The following is a 22924-nucleotide window of genomic DNA, read 5'->3' as shown; positions in this document are numbered from 1 at the left end:
ACCAGACCATATATAAATATAGAACACTGACCCACAACCTGAAGCAACTTGCCCAGGAAACCAATTTGTTATCTACAATAGCCAGCCTCCTACAAGTCAAGACTTGTAGTCAGACTGCTGTCTCTAATATCAATCTAGGAAGCCAAACAATGAACCCTGTAACAGTCCGCCCCAAACATCCAGGTCTTGAAGAATAAGTGACAGCTTCTCTAATTTTTGTTCCTGCTACCAACTTAGGCCAACCAGGAAAAGACAAATATGTGCCCCTAACCAATAACATGGGATGCCCCACTTCTAGTTAGCTCACCTACAGCTTCTTCACTTTAACAGCCTTCAATTAGAGCACATTTGAAGTCTTCCCTTTTTCCACTCTAAAACTTTCCCATTCCCCTGCCTACCTTTAAGTCTCTGCCAAAATCCAAATGACGTAAGTGGCTGATTTCCCTACTAGTACTCTCTGAATAAATGGACTTTGCTAGTTCTCATTTGGTTGGTCTTCATTTATATAAAAGTAACACAGATGATGTTTTAAAGACAAAAACAAATGTTGAAATACATTTCATCTAGATTATAGAAAGGACTGTTAGGGTTTGTATCCTGGTAGAGATTATCCTTTGAAGCATTAAAGGGTCTTTGTCATTCGGGAAGATACCATTCTCCAGTTGTTAGTTGTTATATATATATAACATATATAATATAGACTATATATATATAGACTATATATAATATAGACTATATATAATATAGACTATATATATATATAGACTATATATATATATAGACTATATATATATATATAGACTATATATATATATAGTCTATATATATATAGACTATATATATATATAGACTATATATATATATATAGACTTCCCAGGAAAGAAAAGCATGAGAAAAGCCAGTGTAGACATCATGAAACTAATTCCTTAGTAGCTAATTTTTTTTAGATTCTTTTTATTTTAAACTTGTTTTATTTTTAATTTTTTTAAATTTACATCCAAATTAGTTAGAATCTAGTGCAACAATGATTTCGGGAGTAGATTCCTTAGTGCCCCTTACCCATTTAGCCCATTCCTCCTCCCACAGCCCCTTCCATAACCCTCAGTTTGTTCTCCATATTCATGAGTCTCTTCTGTTTTGTCCCCCTCCCTGTTTTTATATTATTTTTGTTTCCTTTCCCTTATGTTCATCTGTTTTGTCTCTTCAAGTCCTCATATGAGTGAAGTCGTATGATTTTTGTCTTTCTGTGACTAATTTCGCTTTGCATAATACCCTCCAGTTCCATCCACATAGTTGCAAATGGCAAGATTTCATTCTTTTTGACTGCCAAGTAATACTCCACTGTGTGGGGGTACATATATATGCATATATACATATATATATGTATATATATGCATATATATACATATATATGTACATATATATGCATATATATGTGTGTGTGTATATATATACACACACACACACACACACACACACATATATATATATATATATATATATATATATATATATATATATACACACACACCACATCTTCTTTATCCATTTATCCAACGATGGACATTTGGGCTCTTTCCATACTTTGGCTATTGTTGATAGTGCTGCTATAAACATGGGGGTGCATGTGCCCTTTCAAAACAGCACACTTGTATCCCTTAGATAAATACCTAGTAGTGCAATTGCTGGGTCATAGGGTAGTTCTATTTTTAATTTTTTGAGAAACCTTCATACTGTTTTCCAGAGTGGCTGCACCAGCTTGCATTCCCACCGCAATTGCTGGGTCATAGGGTAGTTCTATTTTTAATTTTTTGAGAAACCTTCATACTGTTTTCCAGAGTGGCTGCACCAGCTTGCATTCCCACCAATAGTGCAAAAGAGATCCTCTTTCTCCCCATCCTCGCCAACATCTGTTGTTGCCTGAGTTGTTAATGTTAGCCATTCTGACAGGTGTGAGGTGGTATCTCACTGTGGTTTTGGTTTGTATTAGCCTGATGAGGAGTGATGTTGAGCAATGTTTCATGTGTCGGTTGGCCATTGGGATATCTTCTTTGGAGAAGTGTCCATTCATGTCTTTTGCCCATTTCTTCACTGGATTATTTGTTTTTTGGGTGTTGAGTTTGATAAGTTCCTTGTAGATTTTGGATACTAACCCTTTATCTGATATGTCATTTGCAAATATCTTCTCCCATTCCACCAGTTGCCTTTTAGTTTTGCTGATTGTTTCCTTCACTGTGCAGAAGCTTTTTATCTTGGTGAGTTCCCAATAGTTCATTTTTGCTTTTGTTTCCCTTGCCTCTGGAGACTTGTTGAGTAAGAAGTTGCTATGGCCAAGATCAAAGAGATTTTTGCCTACTTTCTCCTTGAGGATTTTGATGGCTTCCTGTCCTACATTGAGGTCTTTCATCCATTTTGAGTTTATTTTTATGTATGGTGTAAGAAAGTAGTCCAAATTCATTCTTCTGCATGTCGCTGTCCAGTTTTCAAGCACCACTTCCTGAAGAGACTGCCTTTATTCCATTGGATATTCTTTCCTGCTTTGTCAAAGATTAGTTGGCCATATGTTTGTGGGTTCAATTCTGGGGTCTCTATCCCGTTCCATTGATCTGAGTGTCTGTTCTTGTGCCAGTATCATACTGTCTTGATGATTATAGCTTTGTAATACAGCTTGAAGTCCGTGGTTGTGATGCCTCCAGCTTTGGTTTTCTTTTCCAAGATTGCTTTGTCTATTCGGGGTCTTTTGTGGTTCCACACAAATTTTAGGATTGTTTGTTCTAGCTCTGTGAATGCTGGTATTATTTTGACAGGTATTGCATTGAATATGTATATTACTTTGGGTAGTATTGACATTTTAACAATATTTGTTCTTTCTATCCAGGAGCATGGAATATGTTTCCATTTATTGGTGTCTTCTTCAGTTTCTTTCATAAGTTTTCTATAGTTTTCAGTGTCTACATTTTTTACCTCTTTGGTTAGATTTATTCCTAGGTATTTTATGGCTTTGGGTGCAACTGTAAATGGGATCGATGCCTTGATTTCTCTTTTTATTGCTTCATTATTGGTGTATAGGAATGCAACCGATTTCTGTGCTTTGATTTTATATCCTTCCACTTTGCTGAATTCATGGATCATTTCTAGCAGTTTTCTGGTAGAATATTTTGGGTTTTCCATATAGAGTATCATGTCATCTGCGAGGAGTGAAAGTTTGACCTCCTCCTGGCCGATTTGGATGCCTTTTATTTCTTTGTGTTGTCTGATTGCAGAGGCTAAGACTTCCAATACTATGTTGAATAACAGTGTCAAGAGTGGACATCCCTGTCTTGTTCTTGACCTTAGGGGGAAAGCTCTCATTTTTTTGCCATTGAGGATATTAGTGGTGGGTCTTTCATAAATGACTTTTATGATCTCCAAGTATGATACTTCTATCCCTACTTTATTGAGAGTTTTTGTCAAGAAAGATGCTGTATTTTGTCAAATGCTTTCTCTGCATCTATTGAGAGGATCATATGGTTCCTGTCTTTTTTTTTTTATTGATGTGATGAATCACATTGATTGTCTTGTGGATATTGAACCAGCCCTGCATCCCAGGTATAAATTCCACTTGGTGTTAGTGAATATATTTTTTAATGTATTGTTGGATATGGTTGGTTAATATCTTGTTGAGGATTTTTGCATCCATGTTCATCAGGGAAATTTGTCTGTAGTTCCCCTTTCTAGTGGGGTCTTTGGTTTTGGAATCAAGGTAATGCTGGCCTCATAGAAAGAGTTTGGAAGTTTTCATTCCATTTCTATTTTTTGGAACACCTTCAAGAGAATAGGTGTTAACTCTTCCTTAAATGTTTGGTAGAATTCCCCTAGAAAGCCATCTGGCCCTGGACTCTTGTTTTTTGGCAGAGTTTGGATTATTAATTCGAGTTCCTTACTGGTTATGAGTCTGTTCAAATTTTCTATTTCTTCCTGTTTCAGTTTTGGTAGTGTACATGTTTCTAGGAATTTGTCCATTTCTTCTAGATTACTCATTTTATTGGCATATAATTGCTCATAATATTCTCTTATTATTGTTTTTATTTATGCTGTGTTGGTTGTGATCTCTCATCTTTCATTCTTGATTTTACTTATTTGTGTCTTTTCCTTTTTATTCTTGATCAAACTGGCTAGTGGTTTATCAATTCTGTTAATTCCTTCAAAGAACCAGCTTCTGGTTTCATTGATCTGTTTTACTTTTTTTTGTTTTTTTGTTTCGATGGCATTAATTTCTGCTCTAATCTTTATTATTTCCTGTCTTCTGCTGGTTTTGGGTTTTATTTGCTGTTCTTTTTCCAGCTCTCTAAGTTGTAAGGTTAGGTTGTGTATCTGAGACCTTTCTTCCTTCTTTAGGAAAGCCTGGATTGCTATATACTTTCCTCTTACGACCGCCTTTGCTGCATCCCAGAGGTTTTCAGTTGTGGTGTTACCATTTTCATTGACTTCCATATACTTTTTAATCTCCTCTTTAACTTCTTGGTTAGCCCATTCATTCTTTAGTAGGATGTTTTTCAGTCTCCAAGTATGTGTTACCTTTCCAAATTTTTTCTTGTAGCTGATTTCAAGTTTCATAGTGTTGTGGACTGAAAATATGCATGGTATGATCTCGATCTTTGTGTACTTGCTGAGGGCTGATTTGTGTCCCAGTATGTGGTCTATTCTGGAGAATATTTCATGTGCACTGGAGAAGAATGTATATTTTGCTGCTTTAGGATGAAATGTTCTGAATATATCTGTTAAGTCCATCTGGTCCAGTGTGTCATTCAAAGCCATTGTTTCCTTGTTGATTTTTTCATTAGATGATCTGTCCCGTGTTGTAAGTGGGGTATTGAAGTCTCCTACTATTATGGTATTACTATCGATGAGTTTATTTATGTTTGTGATTAAGTGATTTATATATTTGGGTGCTCTCACATTTGGCGCATAAATGTTTACAATTGTTACGTCTTCTTGGTGGATAGACCTCTTAAGTATGATATAATGCCTGTCTTCATCTTGTTACAGTCTTTATTTTAATGTCTAGATTGTCTAATATAAGTATGGCTACTGTGGCTTTCTTTTTCAACCATTAACATGATAGATAGTTCTCCATCCCATTACTTTCAACCTGAAGGTGTCTTGAGGTCTAAAGTGGGTCTCTTGTAAACAGCATGTAGATGGATCTTGTTTTCTTATCCGTTCTGTTACCCTACATATTTTGATGGGAGCATTATTACATTGGCTTATAGAGTGAGTACTCTAAAGATATCATATCTGCAGACCTGGGAAGATGGCAGCATAGGAGGACGCTGGCCTCACCTCATCCTGCTGATCGCTTAGATTCCACCCACAACTGCCTAAATAACTCAGGAAACCACCAGAAGATGAGCAGAATGGACTCTCCAGAGCCACACGTAGACAAGAGGCCCACAGAAGAGGGTAGGAAGGGCGGAGAGGTGGTGCGTGCTACATGGACTGGTGGGAGGGAGCCGGGGTGGTGGTGGAGGGGCAGCCGGCCCGGCAAGGCAGAGGCCCTGAAGTCTGGCTTGCCAAAGTGGAGGGGCCAGACTCTGTGAGTTCTGACAGCCAGCGGTACTTAACATCTGGAATGTTAAAAGTCAATAGCTCTGCTCTCGGAGAGCAGGGAGGGTGAGAGGATGCTGGGAGGGAGGTTTGTTGAGCCCCAGGTGACAGAGCTCAGCTCAGCAGGGGAACAAAGGTGCTGGCAAGCGCCATTTCCCTCTCCCATCCCCCAGCCAAAATTCCAAAGGGAAGCAGTTCCCATCACCAAACTTGCTTGCACTGCGCAAATGCCCAATGCTGTGCTTCTATGGATCCACCCCTCCGCTGGGCCTGCCTCCCTCCTGGTGCTGTAGGGCCCCTCCCACAGGGGACCACCGACCAAAGCAAGCTAAGCTTGCCCCTCCTGCCCCTGTGCACCTTGCAGATCCACCCCAGCTAATACGCCCTTAGCCAGATCCCATCGAAGCAGCACCACAAGCCTGGCAGTGTGCAAGTAGCCCAGACAGGGGCCACACTACTCCACAGTGAGTCCTGCCCCTGGAAGAGGGGAAGATAAGGTACCCACCAGTCTGACTGTGGTCCCCAGCGGTGGGCTGGGGACAGACATCGGGTCTGACTGTGGCCCTGCCCACCAACACATTACTCCAGACAGCACAGGGGAAGTGCCCTGCAGATTGGAGTCACCACAGGGACTACCCAAAATGATGAAACAGAAAAATTCTCCTCAAAAGAAACTCCAGGAAGTAGCGACAGCTAACAAATTGATCAAAAATGATTTAAGCATTGTAATGGAACAAGAATTTAGAAAAATAGTCATACAATTAATCTCTGGGCTTGAAAACAGCATAGAGGACAGCAGAGAATTTATTGCTACAGAGATAAAGGGACCAAGAAATGGTCATGAGGAACTAAAAATGCTATAAATGAGGTGCAAAATAAATGGAGGTGGCCATAGCATGGATTGAAGAGGCAGAGGGGAGAATAGGTGAATTAGAAGATAAAATTATGGAAAAAGAGGAACTGAGAAAAAGAGAGAGAAAAGAATCCAGGAATATGAGGGGAGAATTAGAGAACTACATGATACAATCAAATGGAATAATATCTGTATCATAGGAATTCCAGAAGAAGAAGAGAGAGAAAGGGGCTGAAGGTGTACCTGAACAAATCATAGCTGAGAACTTCCCCAATCTGGAGAAGGAAACAGACATGGAAATCCAAGAGGCACAGAGAACTCCCTTCAGACGTAACTTGAATCGATCTTCTGCACGACATATCATAGTGAAACTGGCAAAATATAAGGATAAAGAGAAAATTCTTAAAGCAGCTAGGGATGAACAGGCTCTAACTTACAAAGGTAGACACAGAAGAATAGTAGCAGACCTATCTACTGAAACATGGCAGTCCAGAAAGGAATGGCAGGAAATCTTCAATGTGATGAACAGGAAAAATATGCAGCCAAGAATCCTTTATCCAGCATGCCTGTAATTCAGAATAGAAGGAGAGATAAAGTTTTTCCCAAACAAACAAAAACTGAAGGAATTCATCACCACTAAACCAGCTCTACAAGACATCCTAAGGGGGATTCTGTGAGTGAAATGTTGCAAGGACCACAAAGTACCAGAGACATCACTACAAGCATGAAACCTACAGACATCACAATGACTCTAAACCCATATCTTTCAATAATAACACTGAATGTAAATGGGCTAAATGCTCCAACCAAAAGACATAGGGTATCAGAATGGATGAAAACCCAAGACCCCTCTATTTGCTGTCTACAAGAGACTCATTTTAGACCTGAGGACACCTTCAGATTGAAAATGAGGGGATGGAGAACTATCTATCATGCTACTGGAAGTCAAAAGAAAGCTGGAGTTGTCATACTTATATCAGACAAACTAGACTTTAAATTAAAGGCTGTAACAAGAGATGAAGAAGGGCATTATATAATAATTACAGGGTCTATCCATCAGGAAGAGGTAACAATTATAAATGTCTATGTGCCGAATGTGAGAGTCCCCAAATATATAAAACAATTAATCACAAACACAAGCAACCTTATTGATAAGAATGTGGTAATTGTAGGGGACTTTAATACCCCACTTACAACAATGGATAGATCATCTAGACACAGGATCAATAAAGAAACAAGGGTCCTGAATGATACATTGGATCAGATGGAATTGACACATATATTTAGAACTCTGCATCCCAAAGCAGCAGAATATACTTTCTTCTCTAGTGCACATGGAACATTTTCCAAGATCACATACTGGGTCACAAAACAACTCTTCATAAGTATAAAATAATTGAGATCATACCATGCACACTTTCAGATCACAATGCTATGAAACTTGAAATCAAACACAGGAAAAAGTCTGGAAAACCTCCAAAAGCATGGAGGTTAAAGAACACCCTACTAACGAATGAGTGGGTCAACCAGGCAATTAGAGAAGAAATTTAAAAATATATGGAAACAAATGAAAATGAAAACACAACAATCCAAACCCTTTGGGATGCAGTGAAGGCAGTCCTAAGATGAAAATACCTTGCAATCCAGGCCTATCTCAAGAAACAAGAAAAATCCCAAATACAAAATCTAACATCACACCTAAAGGAAATAGAAGGGGAACAGCAAAGACACCCCAAACCAAGCAGAAAAGAGAAATAATAAAGAGCAGAGCAGAAATAAACAATATAGAATCAAAAAACCCAAACAAACCAGTAGAACAGATCAATGAAACTAAGAGTTGATTTTTTGAGAAAATAAACAAAATCGATAAACCCCTTAGCCAAGCTCTCAAAAAGAAAAGAGAGGATCCAAATAGATAAAATCACAAATGAAGATGGATTTATTACAACCAATCCCTCAGAAATACAAGCAATTATCAGGGAATACTATGAAAAATTATATGCCAACAAACTGGACAAAGTGGAAGAAATGGACAGATTCCTAAGCACCCACCCACTTCCAAAACTCAAATAGGAAGAAATAGAAACTTGAACAGACCCATAACCAGTGAAGAAATTGAATAAATTATCAAAAATCTCCCAACAATTAAGAGTCCAAGACCAGATGGCTTCCCAGGGGAATTCTATCTGACATTTAAAGCAGAGATAATACTTATCCTTCTCAAGCTGTTCCAAAACATAGAAAGGGAAGGAAAACTTCCAGACTCATTCTATGAAGCCAGAATTACTTTGATTCCCAAACCAGACAGAGACCCAGTAAAAAAAGAGAACTACAGGCCAATATCCCTGATGAATATGGATGCAAAAATTCTCAACAAGATACTAGCAAATCAAATTCAATGGCATATAAAAAGAATTATTCACCATGATCAAGTGGGATTCATTCCTGGGCTGTAGGGCTGGTTAAACATTCGCAAATCAATCAATGTGATACATCACGTTAATAAAAGAAAAGATAAGAACCATATGATCCTGGCAATCGATGCAGAAAAAGCATTTGACAAAATTCAGCATCCTTTCGAAATAAAAACCCTCGAGAAAGTTGGTATAGAAGGAACATACTTCAACATCATAAAAGCCATTTATGAAAAGCCCACAGCTAACATCATCCTCAATGGGGAAAAACTGAGAGATTCCCCCTGAGATCAGGAACATGACAGGGATGTCCACTATCACCACTGTTGTTTAACATAGTGTTAGAAGTCCTAGCATCAGCATTCAGACATCAAAATAATATAAAAGGCATCAAAATTGTCAAGTCAAGCTTTCACTTTCTGCAGACAACATGTTATTCTACATGGAAAACTGATAGACTCCACCAAAAGTCTGCTAGAACTGATACATGAATTCAGCAAAGTCACAGGGTACAAAATTTATGTACAGAAATCGGTTGCATTTTTATACACCAATAATGAAGCAACAGAAAGAGAAATAAAGAAACTGATCCCATTCACAATTGCACCAGAATCATAAAATACCTAGGAATAAACCTAACTAAAGTTGTAAAAGATTTGTATGCTGAAAACTATAGAAAGTTTATGAAGGAAATGGAAGAAGATACAAAGAAATGGAAAAACATTCCATGCTCACGGATTGGGGGAAGAAATATTAAAATGTCAGTACTACCCAAAGCAATCTACACATTCAATGCAAGCCCAATCAAAATTGCACCAGCATTCTTCTCGAAGCTAGAACAAGCAATCCTAAAATTTGTATGGAACCACAAAAGACCCAGAATAGCCAAAGTAATATTGAAGAAGAAAACCAAAGCAGGAAGCATCACAATCCCAGACTTTAGCCTTTACTACAAAGCCTCTACTACGTACTATGAAGACAGTATGGTATTGGCACAAAAACGGCACATAGACCAATGGAATACAATAGAGAACCCAGAACTGGACCCACAAATGTATGGCCAAATAAGTCTTTGACAAAGCAGGAAGCGTATCCAATGGAAAACAGACAGTTTCTTTTTTTTTTTTTTTTTTTAAATTTTTTTTTCAACGTTTTTTATTTATTTTGGGACAGAGAGAGACAGAGCATGAACGGGGAAGGGTCAGAGAGAGAGGGAGACACAGAATCGGAAACAGGCTCCAGGCTCCGAGCCATCAGCCCAGAGCCTGACGCGGGGCTCGAACTCACGGACCGCGAGATCGTGACCTGGCTGAAGTCGGACGCTTAACCGACTGCGCCACCCAGGCGCCCCCAGACAGTTTCTTTAACAAATGGTACTGGGAGAACTGAACAGCAACATGCAGAAGAATGAAACTAGTTCACTTTCTTATACCATACACACAAAAAAGCTCAAAATGGATGATAGACTTGAATGTGAGACAGGAAACCATCAAAACCCTAGAAGAGAAAGCAGGAAGAAACCTCTTTGACCTTAGTTGCAGCAATTTCTTACTCGACACATCTCCAAAAGCAAGGGACTTAGAAGAAAAAATGAACTATTGGGACCTCATGAAGATAAAAAACTTCTGCACTACAAAGGAAAAAATCAACAAAACTAAAAGTCAACTGACAGAATGGGAAAAGATGTTTGCAAATGACATATCAGATAAAGGGCTAGTATCCAAAATCTATAAGGACTCACCAAACTCCACACTCAAAAAACAAATAATCCAGTGAAGAAATGGGCAGAAGACATGAATAGACACTTTTCCAAAGAAGACATCCAGATGGCCAACAGGCACATGAAAAGATGCTCAATGTTGCTGCTCATCAGGGACCATATAAATCAGAGTCACACTGAGATACCACCTCATACCAGTCAGAGTGGCTAAAATGAACAAATCAGGAGACTATAGATGCTGGTGAAGATGCGGAAAAACGGGAACCCTCTTGTACTGTTGGTGGGAATACAAAGTGGTGCAGCCACTCTGGAAAACAGTGTGGAGGTTCCTCAAAAAATTAAAAGTAGATCTACCCTATGACCCAGCAATAGCACTGCTAGGAATTTACCCAAGGGATACAGGGGTGCTGATGCATAGGGGCACATGTACCGCAATGTTTATAGCAGCACTCTCAACAATAGCCAAATTATGGAAAGAGCCTAAATGTCCATCAACTGATGAATGGACAAAGAAGTTGTGGTTTATATGCACAATGGAATACTACTTGGCAATGAGAAAGAATGAAACATGGCCTTTTGTAGCAACGTGGATGGAACTGGAGAGTGTTATGCTAAGGGAAATAAGTCAGGCAGAGAAAGACAGCTACCATATGTTTTCACTCATATGTGGATCCTGAGAAACTTAACAGAAGGCCATGGGGGAGGGGAGGGAAAAAAAAAGAGAGGGAGGGAGCCAAACCATAGGAGACTCTTAAAGACTGAGAATAAACTGAGGGTTGATGGGGGATGGGAGGGAGGGGAAAGTGGGTGATGGGCATTAAGAGGACACCTGTTGGGATGAGCACTGGGTGTTGTATGGAAACCAGTTTGACAATAAATTTCATATTAAAAAACAAAAAATAAAGATATCATATCTAATGATATGAATTATTGCCATTATGTTGCTTGTAGAATTAGAGTTTCTGGTGGTGTTTTCTGGTTCTTTCTCGTCTGTGTTGCTTTTGGTATTTACTTATTTATTTGTTTATTTATTTATTCATTTAGTCATCTTTTCTCCCCTGAGAGAGTCCCCCTTAAAATTTCTTGCAGGGCAGGTTTAGTGGTCACAAACTCCTTTACTTTCTGTTTTTCTGGGAAACTTTTAATCTCTCCTATTTTGAATGACATCCTTGCTGGATAAAGAATTCTTGGGTGCATATTTTTCCTATTCACCACATTGAATGTATTCTGCCACTTTTTCTTGCCTGCCAAGTTTCTGTGGATAGTTCTGCTGAAAACCTCATCTGTCTTCCCTTGTAGGTTAAGGACTTTTTTCCCTTAATGCTTTCATGATTCATTCCTTACCTGAGTATTTTGTGAATTTGACTATGTTATGCCTTGATGATGGTCGGTTTTTGTTGAATCTAATGGGAGTCCTGTGTGCTTCGTGGGTTTTGATGTCTGTGTCTTTCCCCAGGTTAGGACAGTTTTACACTAGGAGTTGCTCACATAACCCTTCTACCCATTTTTCTCTCTCTTCACCTTTTGGGATCCCTATGATTCTGATGTTGTTCCTTTTTAATGAGTCACTGATTTCTTTAATTCTTAAATCATGCTCTTTTGCCTTAGTCCACCTCTTTTTTTCTGCTTCATTATTTTCCATAAGTTTCTCCTCTGTATTGCTGACTTTTTGCTCTGCTTCACCCATCCTTGCTGCTATGACATTCATTGGAGATTGCAGCTCAGTTATACATTTTTTATTTCATCCTGACTAGCTTTTACTTCTTTTATCTCTGCAGAAAGGAATTCTAATCCCTTTTCAACCCCAGCTAGTATTCTTACTATTTTGATTCTAAATTCTGGTTCAGACATCTTGCTTGTATCTGTGTTGGTTAAATCCCTGGCTATCTTTTCTTCCTGCTCTTTATTTTGGGGTGAATTCCTTCATTTCGTCATTTTGAAGGAAGAAAAGGAATTAATAAGTTAAAAAAATTGAAATTATAAAATTAAAAACAGCACAAAAAATCAAATAAATGACGCTAGATCCTAGGTGTGTTTTGGTCTGGTTGTTGAAAGGATCTTGATAGATTAGAGAATAACTGGAAAAGACAATAAAAAAGAACCATATTAAAGGAAAAATTTTGAACAAATTAATCCATTTCATTGTTGTTCAAAACATTTGAACATATGAATAAAATGAAATATAATAAAATAAAATGATGGAAGGAAAATTGAATTTGAAAAATGTGCAAAAAAGTAAAAAATATAGTAGAAAAAATTAAAGAAAAATGTTTTTAAAAAAAATTGAAAACAAAAATAATTTTTTTCTTTCTGTATTGAAGAATAACAAAAAGAGAAAAATTGAATAGATGGACCAGCAAACAGACTGAAGTATGATTTAAGTTACATCGTTTCCTCCTAGAAGTCAAATTATGAAGCACTTTATAGTCCGTAAACTAAGCAGGTGGAAAGACTTGTGTTGGTGAAGAGCGAGGTTGGCCCAGTTGGTGGGGCTAAGTGTAATGGCTCCATTCTCCACTAGATGGCGCAGCTTAGCTTACTGGGGTGGATTGTTGTGGTGCTTGTAGGTGTGTATGCACATGTGCAGGAGGGATGAAAATGGCATCACCCAGCTACCCAGTCTCTAATATTGGAACTCTGTTCTCCCCTATCAGCAACTGGGCACCTGTCCTTTGACTCCAGCTTCCATCCACTCCCCGCTTTTATACTGTCCATGACCAAGCTGTCAAGTCACCAGTTGGCACATCCCTCCTGAGTTTTATCTCAGATGTGGCTGTGTTTCCTGATCCTTCACTTCTGAGGGACTGCGGCTTTGACCCATTCAGATCCCCTGGGGGAAGGTCTCACCAAGCAATGGCTGGGTGTCAGCCGCACCTAGGAACCTTCACAGGACTATGCTGCTGCTGATGCCCAGAGACTGTGGCTGGGTGCCAGCCCACCCCAGAAAAAGTTCACACGATCATGTAGCACAGTGTTTCAGGGATTATGGTAAGTCACAACACACATCTGGCACCAGGCTTCCCCCTTAATGTCCTTGTTCCAGCACCAGCGAATGTGGTTGTTTTCTGGGGTCTGCTGGGACCCTAGTGGCCTCACAACCTCTACCAAATGTCCTTCCAGCAGTGGAACCACTTCTCTCCATGTGGCCTGAGGACCTCCCACACCGCACTCTGCTCCTGGGGTTTCGGCCTTTTCACCAGAGCACTGCCAGGTATTGAGCTGCAGAGTTTCAGACTCTGTGCCCCCCCCTGTTTATAGAGTCTAAGTGGAATTTAAACCCTCTCCTTTCTCCCTTTTTTCTTCAGTACCTGCAGCTATTTCCACTTTCTCTCCAGCTGCTTTTGGCTGGGAGTGGGTGCTTTTCCCATACTCTCCCCCTGTCTCTGTCCTCTTTCTGCAAGCAAAAACAGCTCCCTGCCCTCTGTGACTTCTCTCTGCACCAAGTGCCTTCTGAGTTCTTTGGTTTAGGTTGTGCAGATTGTTGTGTTAATCCTCAAATCAGGTTTCTAGGTGTGCAGGATGGTTTAGTGTTGATCTGGATGTATTTCATGGATTTGAGACACAATAAAAGCTTCCATGCTATTCTGCCATCTTGGCCCCTCCCTATTTGCTGAGATTTTTGCAAAGTGTCAACCACCTTTGACAAACTGTCAGATTGACAAATGTTCAAAAGCTTGACAACATACTCTGTTGGCAAGATTATGAGAAAGAAAAGCACTCATATATACCACAAACACAAAGTAGGGAGATAGAGGTGAATTGTCCAGGATTGTGGAAGCACCTGGATCAAGGCTACAAAGGATTCATGAGACATTTGAGAAATTATCTTACAGTGACCCTGGGCTAGGTAATCAACTGTTCTAGTATATGCAAATTCACCTGTACACCAGACCCCAATCACTGGGCCTCTTAGCCTCTACTCTTTTGCTCACAGTAGAAAAATTCTCTTTGCTACTCCAGAAGCGTGCAATGAGTACCAGCGTTTGTAAGCTGGTCCTCTTCAGACTCTTACTTTGCTTCAGATTCATTTCTATTTCCTATTTTTTTCATGAGCGTTGCATGAACAGCTGGCCACCAAACCTTAGTAGTATTATCATGTCTATTTTTAATGCTTCCATCTCCTCCAGGAGGATAGTTTTTTTCAGGGATGTGTGTTCTCAAAGTGGTGTTTTGGCCACAGAATGATCTGGTGTTATCTGTCCACAGCAGGCAGGTCTCATAAGCTTCTACTGGCACTTCTTTCATGTGATTTATTTTCAGTGGTTTCACCACACTGAGAGAGTTATACAGGAACAAAAACAGGTGATTTTCCTACTGCAGAAATAAAATGCAGAGATGAGGAGAATAGAACCCAGAGAGAGAGAGAGAGAGAGAGAGAGAGAGAGAGAGAACTATGTTTACATGTACTCACTGTGTGTTAATATTTGAGTCAGACACTGAGTGAATGCAGAGTTGATGAGGGTTGTTTATCTGTGAACTTCACCATAGCTCAGATAGTTTGGATCCCTGAACTTCTCACTACCTGAGTTTAGCACCAAGCTCCTCTCCTGAGAGTGGAGATGGAATGTTAAATTCAACACACAGTGAGAGAAGGCATGGAAGTAGATAGCCAGTGTATGAGAAAAACTTAATTGACTTACAATTAATTTTTTTTTTTTTAATTTTTTTTTTCAACGTTTTTTATTTATTTTTGGGACAGAGAGAGACACAGCATGAGCGGGGGAGGGGCAGAGAGAGAGGGAGACACAGAATCGGAAACAGGCTCCAGGCTCCGAGCCATCAGCCCAGAGCCCGACGCGGGGCTCGAACTCACGGACTCACGGACCGCAAGATCGTGACCTGGCTGAAGTCGGACGCTTAACCGACTACGCCACCCAGGCGCCCCTTAATTTTTTGAATAAATAAAAATGTGTTGGTAATCTTCTAATGTCCTCCACAATGATATGTATTAGGACGAATGTCATTAGTAAATTACATACATACTGGTTATTTACTATTGTATGCCATTCTGAATTACTTGATGCTTTATTTTCTTTTATGTTTATGTATTACTTCTATAATCAAACATTTATAGTGAGATAAAAACAAAGGAAGAAAAGAATATGAAGAAAAGTGACTAAATTACCGATCTCTATGATAGTATATTTTGCATTGAACATTAAATGGCTTGTTGTGGTTCTAGTCAGCCAAAGGAAGTGGTGCTTTCATAACAATTATTTAAAAAATTGTTTTTTAAATGTTTATTTATTTTTGAGAGATGGAGAGTGACAGAGCATGAGTGGGGGAGGGGCAGAGAGAGACAGAGACACAGAATCCAAAGCAGGCTCCAGGCTCTGAGCTGTTAGCACAGAGCCTGATGCAGGGCTTGAACTCATGAACTGTGAGATCATGACCTGAACTGAAGTTGGATGCTTAACTGACTGAGCCACCCAGGCACCCCCATAACAATTATAATCCACGTGTGCCTGCAAATAGCCCTGTGTATCATATGTATTCCTTTAGTTAAAGATTCCAAAATACGAATTTTATCACAGCACTGGATAAATTGAACTTTGAATTTTATTTTAATTATGAAGAAATATTTTCTAGGAAGAGATGCCTATTAAAGTAAATAAGATAAATATAAATGGATGCCTGTTTTGAGTAATGGAGAGTGTTGATTACAGTGAGTGTAATGCTTCTTGAAAGAGGCAAAGGGATTTCTTATAAGGAAATATTAGGTTAGGAGTGAGAACATCTGAGTATGGAAAGGCACAAAGATGCATACATAAACTTTGAAGACAGATATCAAATAACAGGGAGGGTGCCAGAGGACCAGGTGTCAAGAGAAAATGGTGTTAGGAAGTGAGCATAATGAATTAGCCCATATGGGACTGTGGATGAGTTGGTGGAGTCAGAACCCAAGGGCACTGGGTTGGAATAAAAGTGACCTCCTGAGCCTCACAAACATAACCTCTCTGTAGTCTAATCTGCAACTTGCTAAATTTCCTCCAGTCACTGATTTCATGTCTGCTTTGAAAGACTATCTGAAGCTGATGGCTGATTTTGTTATAAGTGAGGTGAGATTCTAGGAGTAGGGGAGAGTAGAGCTAGATACTAGAACTCCTTACAGGCCCAAGGTAATGGAACACATTTGAAATGTTGGATTGTCAGGATTTTTGTTTGGAGTCTTGTGAAAAGATTGTAGAGGAGACAAATAGCCAACATTTGGACTGATAGGGCAGAAATAGAAGGTAGGTTCTCAAAGGACTTTATTTTTATCTTTATCTCTATTTTTTATTTTGTTAGTTTATTGAGAAGGAGGAGGGCCGGGGATAGAAGGGGGAGGGCCAGGGATAGAGGGAGAGACAGAATCATAGGCAGGCTCCACGCCCAGGTGGAGCCTGATGTGGGGCTCAATGTGGGGCTCAATCTCACAACTGTGAGATGATGACCTGAGCTGAAATCAAGAGTCAGAGCTTAACCGACTGAGCCACCCAGATGCCTCTCAAAGGACTTTGTAAGTCTCATTTGGATTCAGGAACCTAAATTCTTAAAGGAAACTCTTGCTTTGGCTACTTATCTTATATCTTCTCTCTTACCTTCCTTCTTACTGTCTCCCCTTCCTTCTTACTGTCCTGTTTCCTACTTTCCTTCTGCACTGTTTTAGGTACACATTGTTGAAGGGACATGTCCAATCCATCAAGGGATTCAAAGGTTGTTAGAGATGATTGATAGATAAGAAAGTAATTTCTGATTAGTGAGATATGTTTTCCAATATTTAGAAAATTGTGACTTAGGGGAGATGGATCACATAGGCAAAGCACTGCTACCCTTGGCAGATTCTAAGAAGTCCTAGGTGACAGGGACAGGGAAGGAAAGCACTCAGCAGCCCAAAGCAAGGTGATGTCTGGCGCAGGCTCAGGAAAATTTCTTTTGGAAGGAGGTATGGGGAAGAGTCTGTTAAAATACATTGGAATTGGACTAGCAGTTCTAGGCAGCTGTTCTAAAGGCCATTCTCCAACCCCTCTACTTTCCTCTATGGTTCCAACCAAAGCAAATCCTCTTGGCTATTCCTTTTCTCAAAGATTCCAAAAGCTTCTGAAGGAGCTTCTTCATCCCAACTTCTGATTGTGTTCAATCTCTGGCTCTGTTCTTTGGTCGTTAGATCTCTGGGGCTCTCATTTTTTCAAGTGTCGCTTTTCTATTTCCTGTAGGAATGGGGCATTTCTTGGAAAAAGTATATTTTCTTACAGCATCTGTGTGACCAACCATCCAGTGTAGAAGGCATTGCAGGAAAAAACTCCATTAGACCATCTATGCCTCCTCAAATTCCAACCTCCCTAGACTTTCCTCTCAGGAGAGAAGAGTCAGCCCAGTTGAGCCAATCTATCTTCCCTGAGAAGGTAATCTGGTGCCCAAAGAGAAGAGGAATATTTTGGTTTCAGAAATTAAAATGAGGAGAGAGAGAAAGGGAGAGACAGAGAGACATAGACAGAAAGGGAGAGGGAAAGGGTGAGAGAAGAGAACATGTTATACATTTATTTTAGGTGAAGTGCTAGGTACTTTATTAAGATAACTTGTTTTTAGTGTTATTTTATGAATATTATACATATAAATTGTTTAAAAACCTCCAAAAGTTCTCCATCTCTTTACAATAAACAATAGTCTCCCTGTCCCATCTCATGTGTGATTCTGGCTCCTCAGAAAACCACTTTAACACAGCTATTTCTTTAGTATTTACTTCCTTATATGTAGAGAGCATGTTTATATTGTTATTTCTTGATTTATATTTTTAAATAATTTTTATATGTCATCCATTGACTTTTATATATGGAAGATGGGCATTTAGCTTTCCTACATGTAACGCCCCCATACCAAATACATACATACAAATTCAGACACACACAAACCTCCCTTTTCTTGATTTATTAAAGAGCTATATTGTGATTTTTAAGATGTGTACTTATGTTTACATTATTATGATTTTAATAACTGAATTATACAGTGACATGTGGTCACATTTCTTTTCTTGTGCAACATTTTTTTCTTTCCTGTAGTTAATAATTGTTTATTTTTTTTTCCTTGTTTGGTTAGTTTTTATGTGACTTACCTTCTACTAAGAATATAAATTAAATTTCAAAACAAGCGTTTCCTTGTTCCCTTTGAGGCTTTCCTTTCAGTGACTCTACCCCCTTGATCCAGTCCAGACTCATGCTACTCCAGGCCACAGTGGCTGGCCTTCACCATAATTTGAGGAACCCTTTCACTTCCTCACAGCCTATGCCCTCTCCGGCATTGCAGCGCTTTGGTTTAACTCCTTTGTTGGAACCCACGTTTCTCTATTTTTGGTTCATTTCCTCACTTTGTTGTTGCTTATCTTCCAGTAGATTCCTGTAGAAGACTTAATGAGAGGTCAGTCTTTGAGTTCTTTGAAGGTGCTAAATAACCTTTTTATGCTTACAAGTTTTTCATTTACTTTGGTGTAAAGTTCTGGATTGGAGTAACTTGGCAGGAAGTCTCTCCCTGAATAAATTTCATGCCTGCACATAGCACCTTGAATTCACTTTTTGGTGCCTCATTCTTCTTCTTCTTTTTTTTTTTAAGTTCGTTCGTTTATTGATTGATTGATTGATTGATTGTAATCTCTACACCCGACGTGGGGCTCGAACTCATGGCCCCAAGATCAAGAGTCGCATGCTCTTCCATCTGAGCCAGCAAACTGCCCCTTTGGTGCCTCATTCTTAAACGAAAATGAATTGTAAGACCTGGGCATTGGGTAATGTAAGCTAGCACTACCAGACATAAATAAATAGAAGTTCATGGGGTTTCATTTTGTTCAGTATGTAGCCTTTAATTTTATCCTCTGCTTTTAGCATACTATCCCTACCCCATCCATGCCTAGGCTGAGTCTCCAGCCTTAACTCCATCAGAGAACAGACTTCTAGCATTCTGCTGGATATGGAAAGTGGTACCTGAATGGACAGGTTGGGAAAGAGGATCCAAGAGCCTAGCTGCTTTTTATGCAGATTTTCAACCAATGATCTTTAAAAATCCCATGCTTATCCCTATTTAGAAAAGTTCATGATGCCTTAATTCTTGAGACGATCTGGGTTCTGCAGTGAAAATTATCTTGGCTCTTGTTTTCTACTCAAACCTATTAGTTTTATCCCCTCTGCTTAGTCACTAGTCATCTATCTGCTTTCAAAATGTTGTCCCTTCTCTGTTATTATCTTTTCTTCTATTTTTTGCATTGATGTTTCTGTTATTTTACTGACGTCTTAACAAGGTATTAGGAGGAAACAGTGGTAAACACAGGCATTTGTTTAGATATAGTTAACCAGAAAACTCAAGGAAAACATTTATATATAATCTGTATTTCTCTCTTATTAGGTGAAGTTAAAGTCCACATTGACCTGCTTCTGAAATGGCTAGCTTCAATCACACTGGTGTTAACCATATAGTCTTCTATCTGCTGGGCATTCCAGGCCGAGAAGACCTACACATATGGATTTCCATCCCCTTACTCATCTCCTATGTCTTTGCTCTTCTTGGAAATGGTCTGCTCATCTATATTATCCTCACCAAGAGCAGCCTCCATGAACCTATGTATCTTTTCCTCTGCATGCTGGCTGGAGTTGACATTGTCTTTGCCACAACCACAGAACCCAAGGCATTGGCCATTTTTTGGTTCAATAATAGGGAGATCTCTCTTAATAGCTGCATTGCCCAGCTCTACTTCCAGCATTCCTCCTTCATTTCTGAGTCTGGCATCTTGCTGATTATGGCATTTGACCGCTACATTGCAATATGTTACCCACTGAGGTACACTATGATACTCACTCATTCTCTGATAGGGAAAATTGGTGTGGCTGTTTTCTTGAGAGCACATTGTACAATTTTCCCCATGATATTTCTTCTGAAGAGACTCACTTTTTGCAGAAATAACATCCTACCACATACATTCTGTGAACACATTGGTTTGGCCAAGTATGCCTGTGATGATATCCGTGTAAACATCTGGTATGGATTTTTTGTCCTAATGTCCACAGTGATCCTAGACATTGTCCTCATTTTTGTTTCCTATACTCTGATACTCCATGCTGTCTACTGTATCCCTTCCCGAGATGCTCGCCACAAAGCTCTCAACACATGTGGCTCCCATGTCTGTGTCATTGTCCTTTTTTATGGGCCTGGGATCTTCTCGGTTCTCACTCAGCGCTTTGGACGTCACATCCCACTACATGTCCACATTCTGTTGGCCAATGTCAGCATGCTTGCTCCACCGATGCTGAATCCTATCATTTATGGGGTCAAAATAAAACAGATACGAGACCAAGTAGTTTATGTGTTGTTTCCAAAGCAGAAATGACTATGGGGTAGCAGAATCTGGTTTTTCAGAAACTTTGGTCCTTCCTGAGATGTGCTTTCACAGCAGCAAACCACAGAACTAGAAATGAGTCACAGCATACATAGCTCATTGAGTTATGGGCCTCTGGAGCAACTTACCTGAGACTGTGAGACTTGCCCCTCCCCCCCGAATCAATCTGAAAGCAGTCCCTGTGGATTGACTGAGATACTTACAGCTCCTTATTTGGGGGAAAGGGCAGGTTTCTCTGTAGTAGTCATGTCTAACTCTGTAATATTCAACTCAACTTTGGGAACAGACAATGTAATAGTAAGTCTCATTTAGATAAATAGTAAATTTTCTGTCTTGAGCTATGTCAAACCATGAGACATTTCACCACATGCCTGCTGGATACCTAAATAAAATCTTCATTCTTTCATATGCTTTCTTAAATTACCATGGGCATTAAGAGAACAGTAAGGGAACTGTACTCCTCCTAAATTTTGATATTTGAAAGTTGTTTCTCAAAAATCATGCCCCTCAGTGTGGTACAGAATAAATTCAGACTTCCTTTCCAACAACAATTTCCACATCACTTTCACACAATCTGTGCTTCAGTCTTAGGGAACTGTCTGTCTCTAATCTCTCGACATCCAGTCATCTTGTCTTGTCACATTTCCCCTAAGTGATTCATTTACCTGGAATGACTGCTCCTTTCCTTGAGTTTTTAATAGATTCCCTTTATTTATCTTTCAAGGCCCAGCTTGGTGTCATCTACTCAGTGAGGTCATTATAACCACCTCCTCTCAAGAAGAGATATGACTGCCTCTATTAGATGATACTATATTGTTGATACTTCTGTTGAAAATATTTACTTATTTTTATATAAGTATTCCATAGAGAAATGATAGGAAGAAAATGAAAATTACACACACTCTCACCACCCAAAGAAATGTACTGTTATCATTTTGATGTAGAATCTTCCAGATTTTATATGTAACTCTCTTTTTAAAATATAATTAGTCAAATTGGCTTACATACAACACCCAGTGCTCATCCCAACAAGTGTCCTCCTCAGTGCCCAAAACCCATTTTCCCTTTCCCCACCCCTCCATCTGCCCTCAGTTTGTTCTCTGTATTTAAGAGTCTTTTGTGGTTTGCCTCCCTCCCTCTCTGTTTGTAAGTAATTTTCCCCCATCTCTTCCCCCATGGTCTTCTGTTAAGTTTCTCAAGATCCACATATGTGTAATTCTAACTCTAATAACTATAACCATACACATATATTCAGAACTTATTCAGTATTAATGCATAGGCCCACAGTGTGGCTATTTTTAAATGACACTACATTTGGAAAGACATAATAACTTTAATGACTATATATCTTTTAATTAATTATATAAAAATTATGCTTAAAAATTCTTTTTTACATCAGCTGAGGTAGTGTTCATCCTTTTATTTTTTAATTCTTACGTTTTTCTAATCATTAGCAATGTAAATGCTGTGCTAGGGACATTTTTGTGCATAAGGTTTATCTATTTTTTGTGCAGTAAGCTTTGCCTGTTTTTAGCCTTAAAAAGAATTACTAGGTTAGTGGTATGTGGATTTTAGGCTCCTCTGGCACATTGAAAAAAGAAGTTGTTATTAATTTTCACTCATCAGAAATACATGAAAATGTCAAAATTTATTGTATCCTTACTAGCACTTAGTAAGTAGTTCTATTTTTTAAGTCTGCCATGTGACAGAGTAAAACCATTTTCATTGTCCTTTCATTTGAACTGATTTAGCTAATAGACACATGGAACAATTGTTATGGGATATTGTATTTCTTTGTGGGTTAATAGTAACAACCATTTATTGAACCTGTGCAAAACTTATTTCATACCTTACCTTATTGAATCTTCACATCAAACTCGTTATTGCCTCTATTTTATTCATTTTAAAGACGTAATTCGGAGCTCAGAGAGGATATATAACTTCCCCAAGGTATTAGTATTTATTGAAAGTATTTTCTCAGGTTGTTTAAA

At 39.0% G+C, this 22924-nt stretch overlaps 1 protein-coding gene across 1 annotated transcript; it reads left to right on the top strand.

Annotated features, from left to right (window-relative positions):
- The first annotated feature begins 19949 nt into the window (after positions 1-19949).
- On the top strand, positions 19950-20924 carry LOC132674485 (olfactory receptor 52B4-like). Its single transcript, XM_060627099.1, has one exon. The coding sequence runs from the start codon at positions 19980-19982 to the stop codon at positions 20922-20924; it is 945 nt and encodes a 314-aa protein (XP_060483082.1). The 5' UTR covers positions 19950-19979.
- Positions 20925-22924: the final 2000 nt, after the last annotated feature.

The sequence above is a fragment of the Panthera onca genome, chromosome D1, assembly GCF_046562875.1.
Source record: "Panthera onca isolate mPanOnc1 chromosome D1, mPanOnc1 haplotype 2, whole genome shotgun sequence".
NCBI lineage: Eukaryota > Metazoa > Chordata > Mammalia > Carnivora > Felidae > Panthera > Panthera onca.
This window is presented reverse-complemented; position numbering and strand designations above follow the sequence as displayed.

What these genes read in the sequence shown, in the direction of transcription:
- LOC132674485 (XM_060627099.1), top strand. Translation starts at nt 19,980, where the DNA reads ATGGCTAGCTTCAATCACACTGGTGTTAACCATATAGTCTTCTATCTG.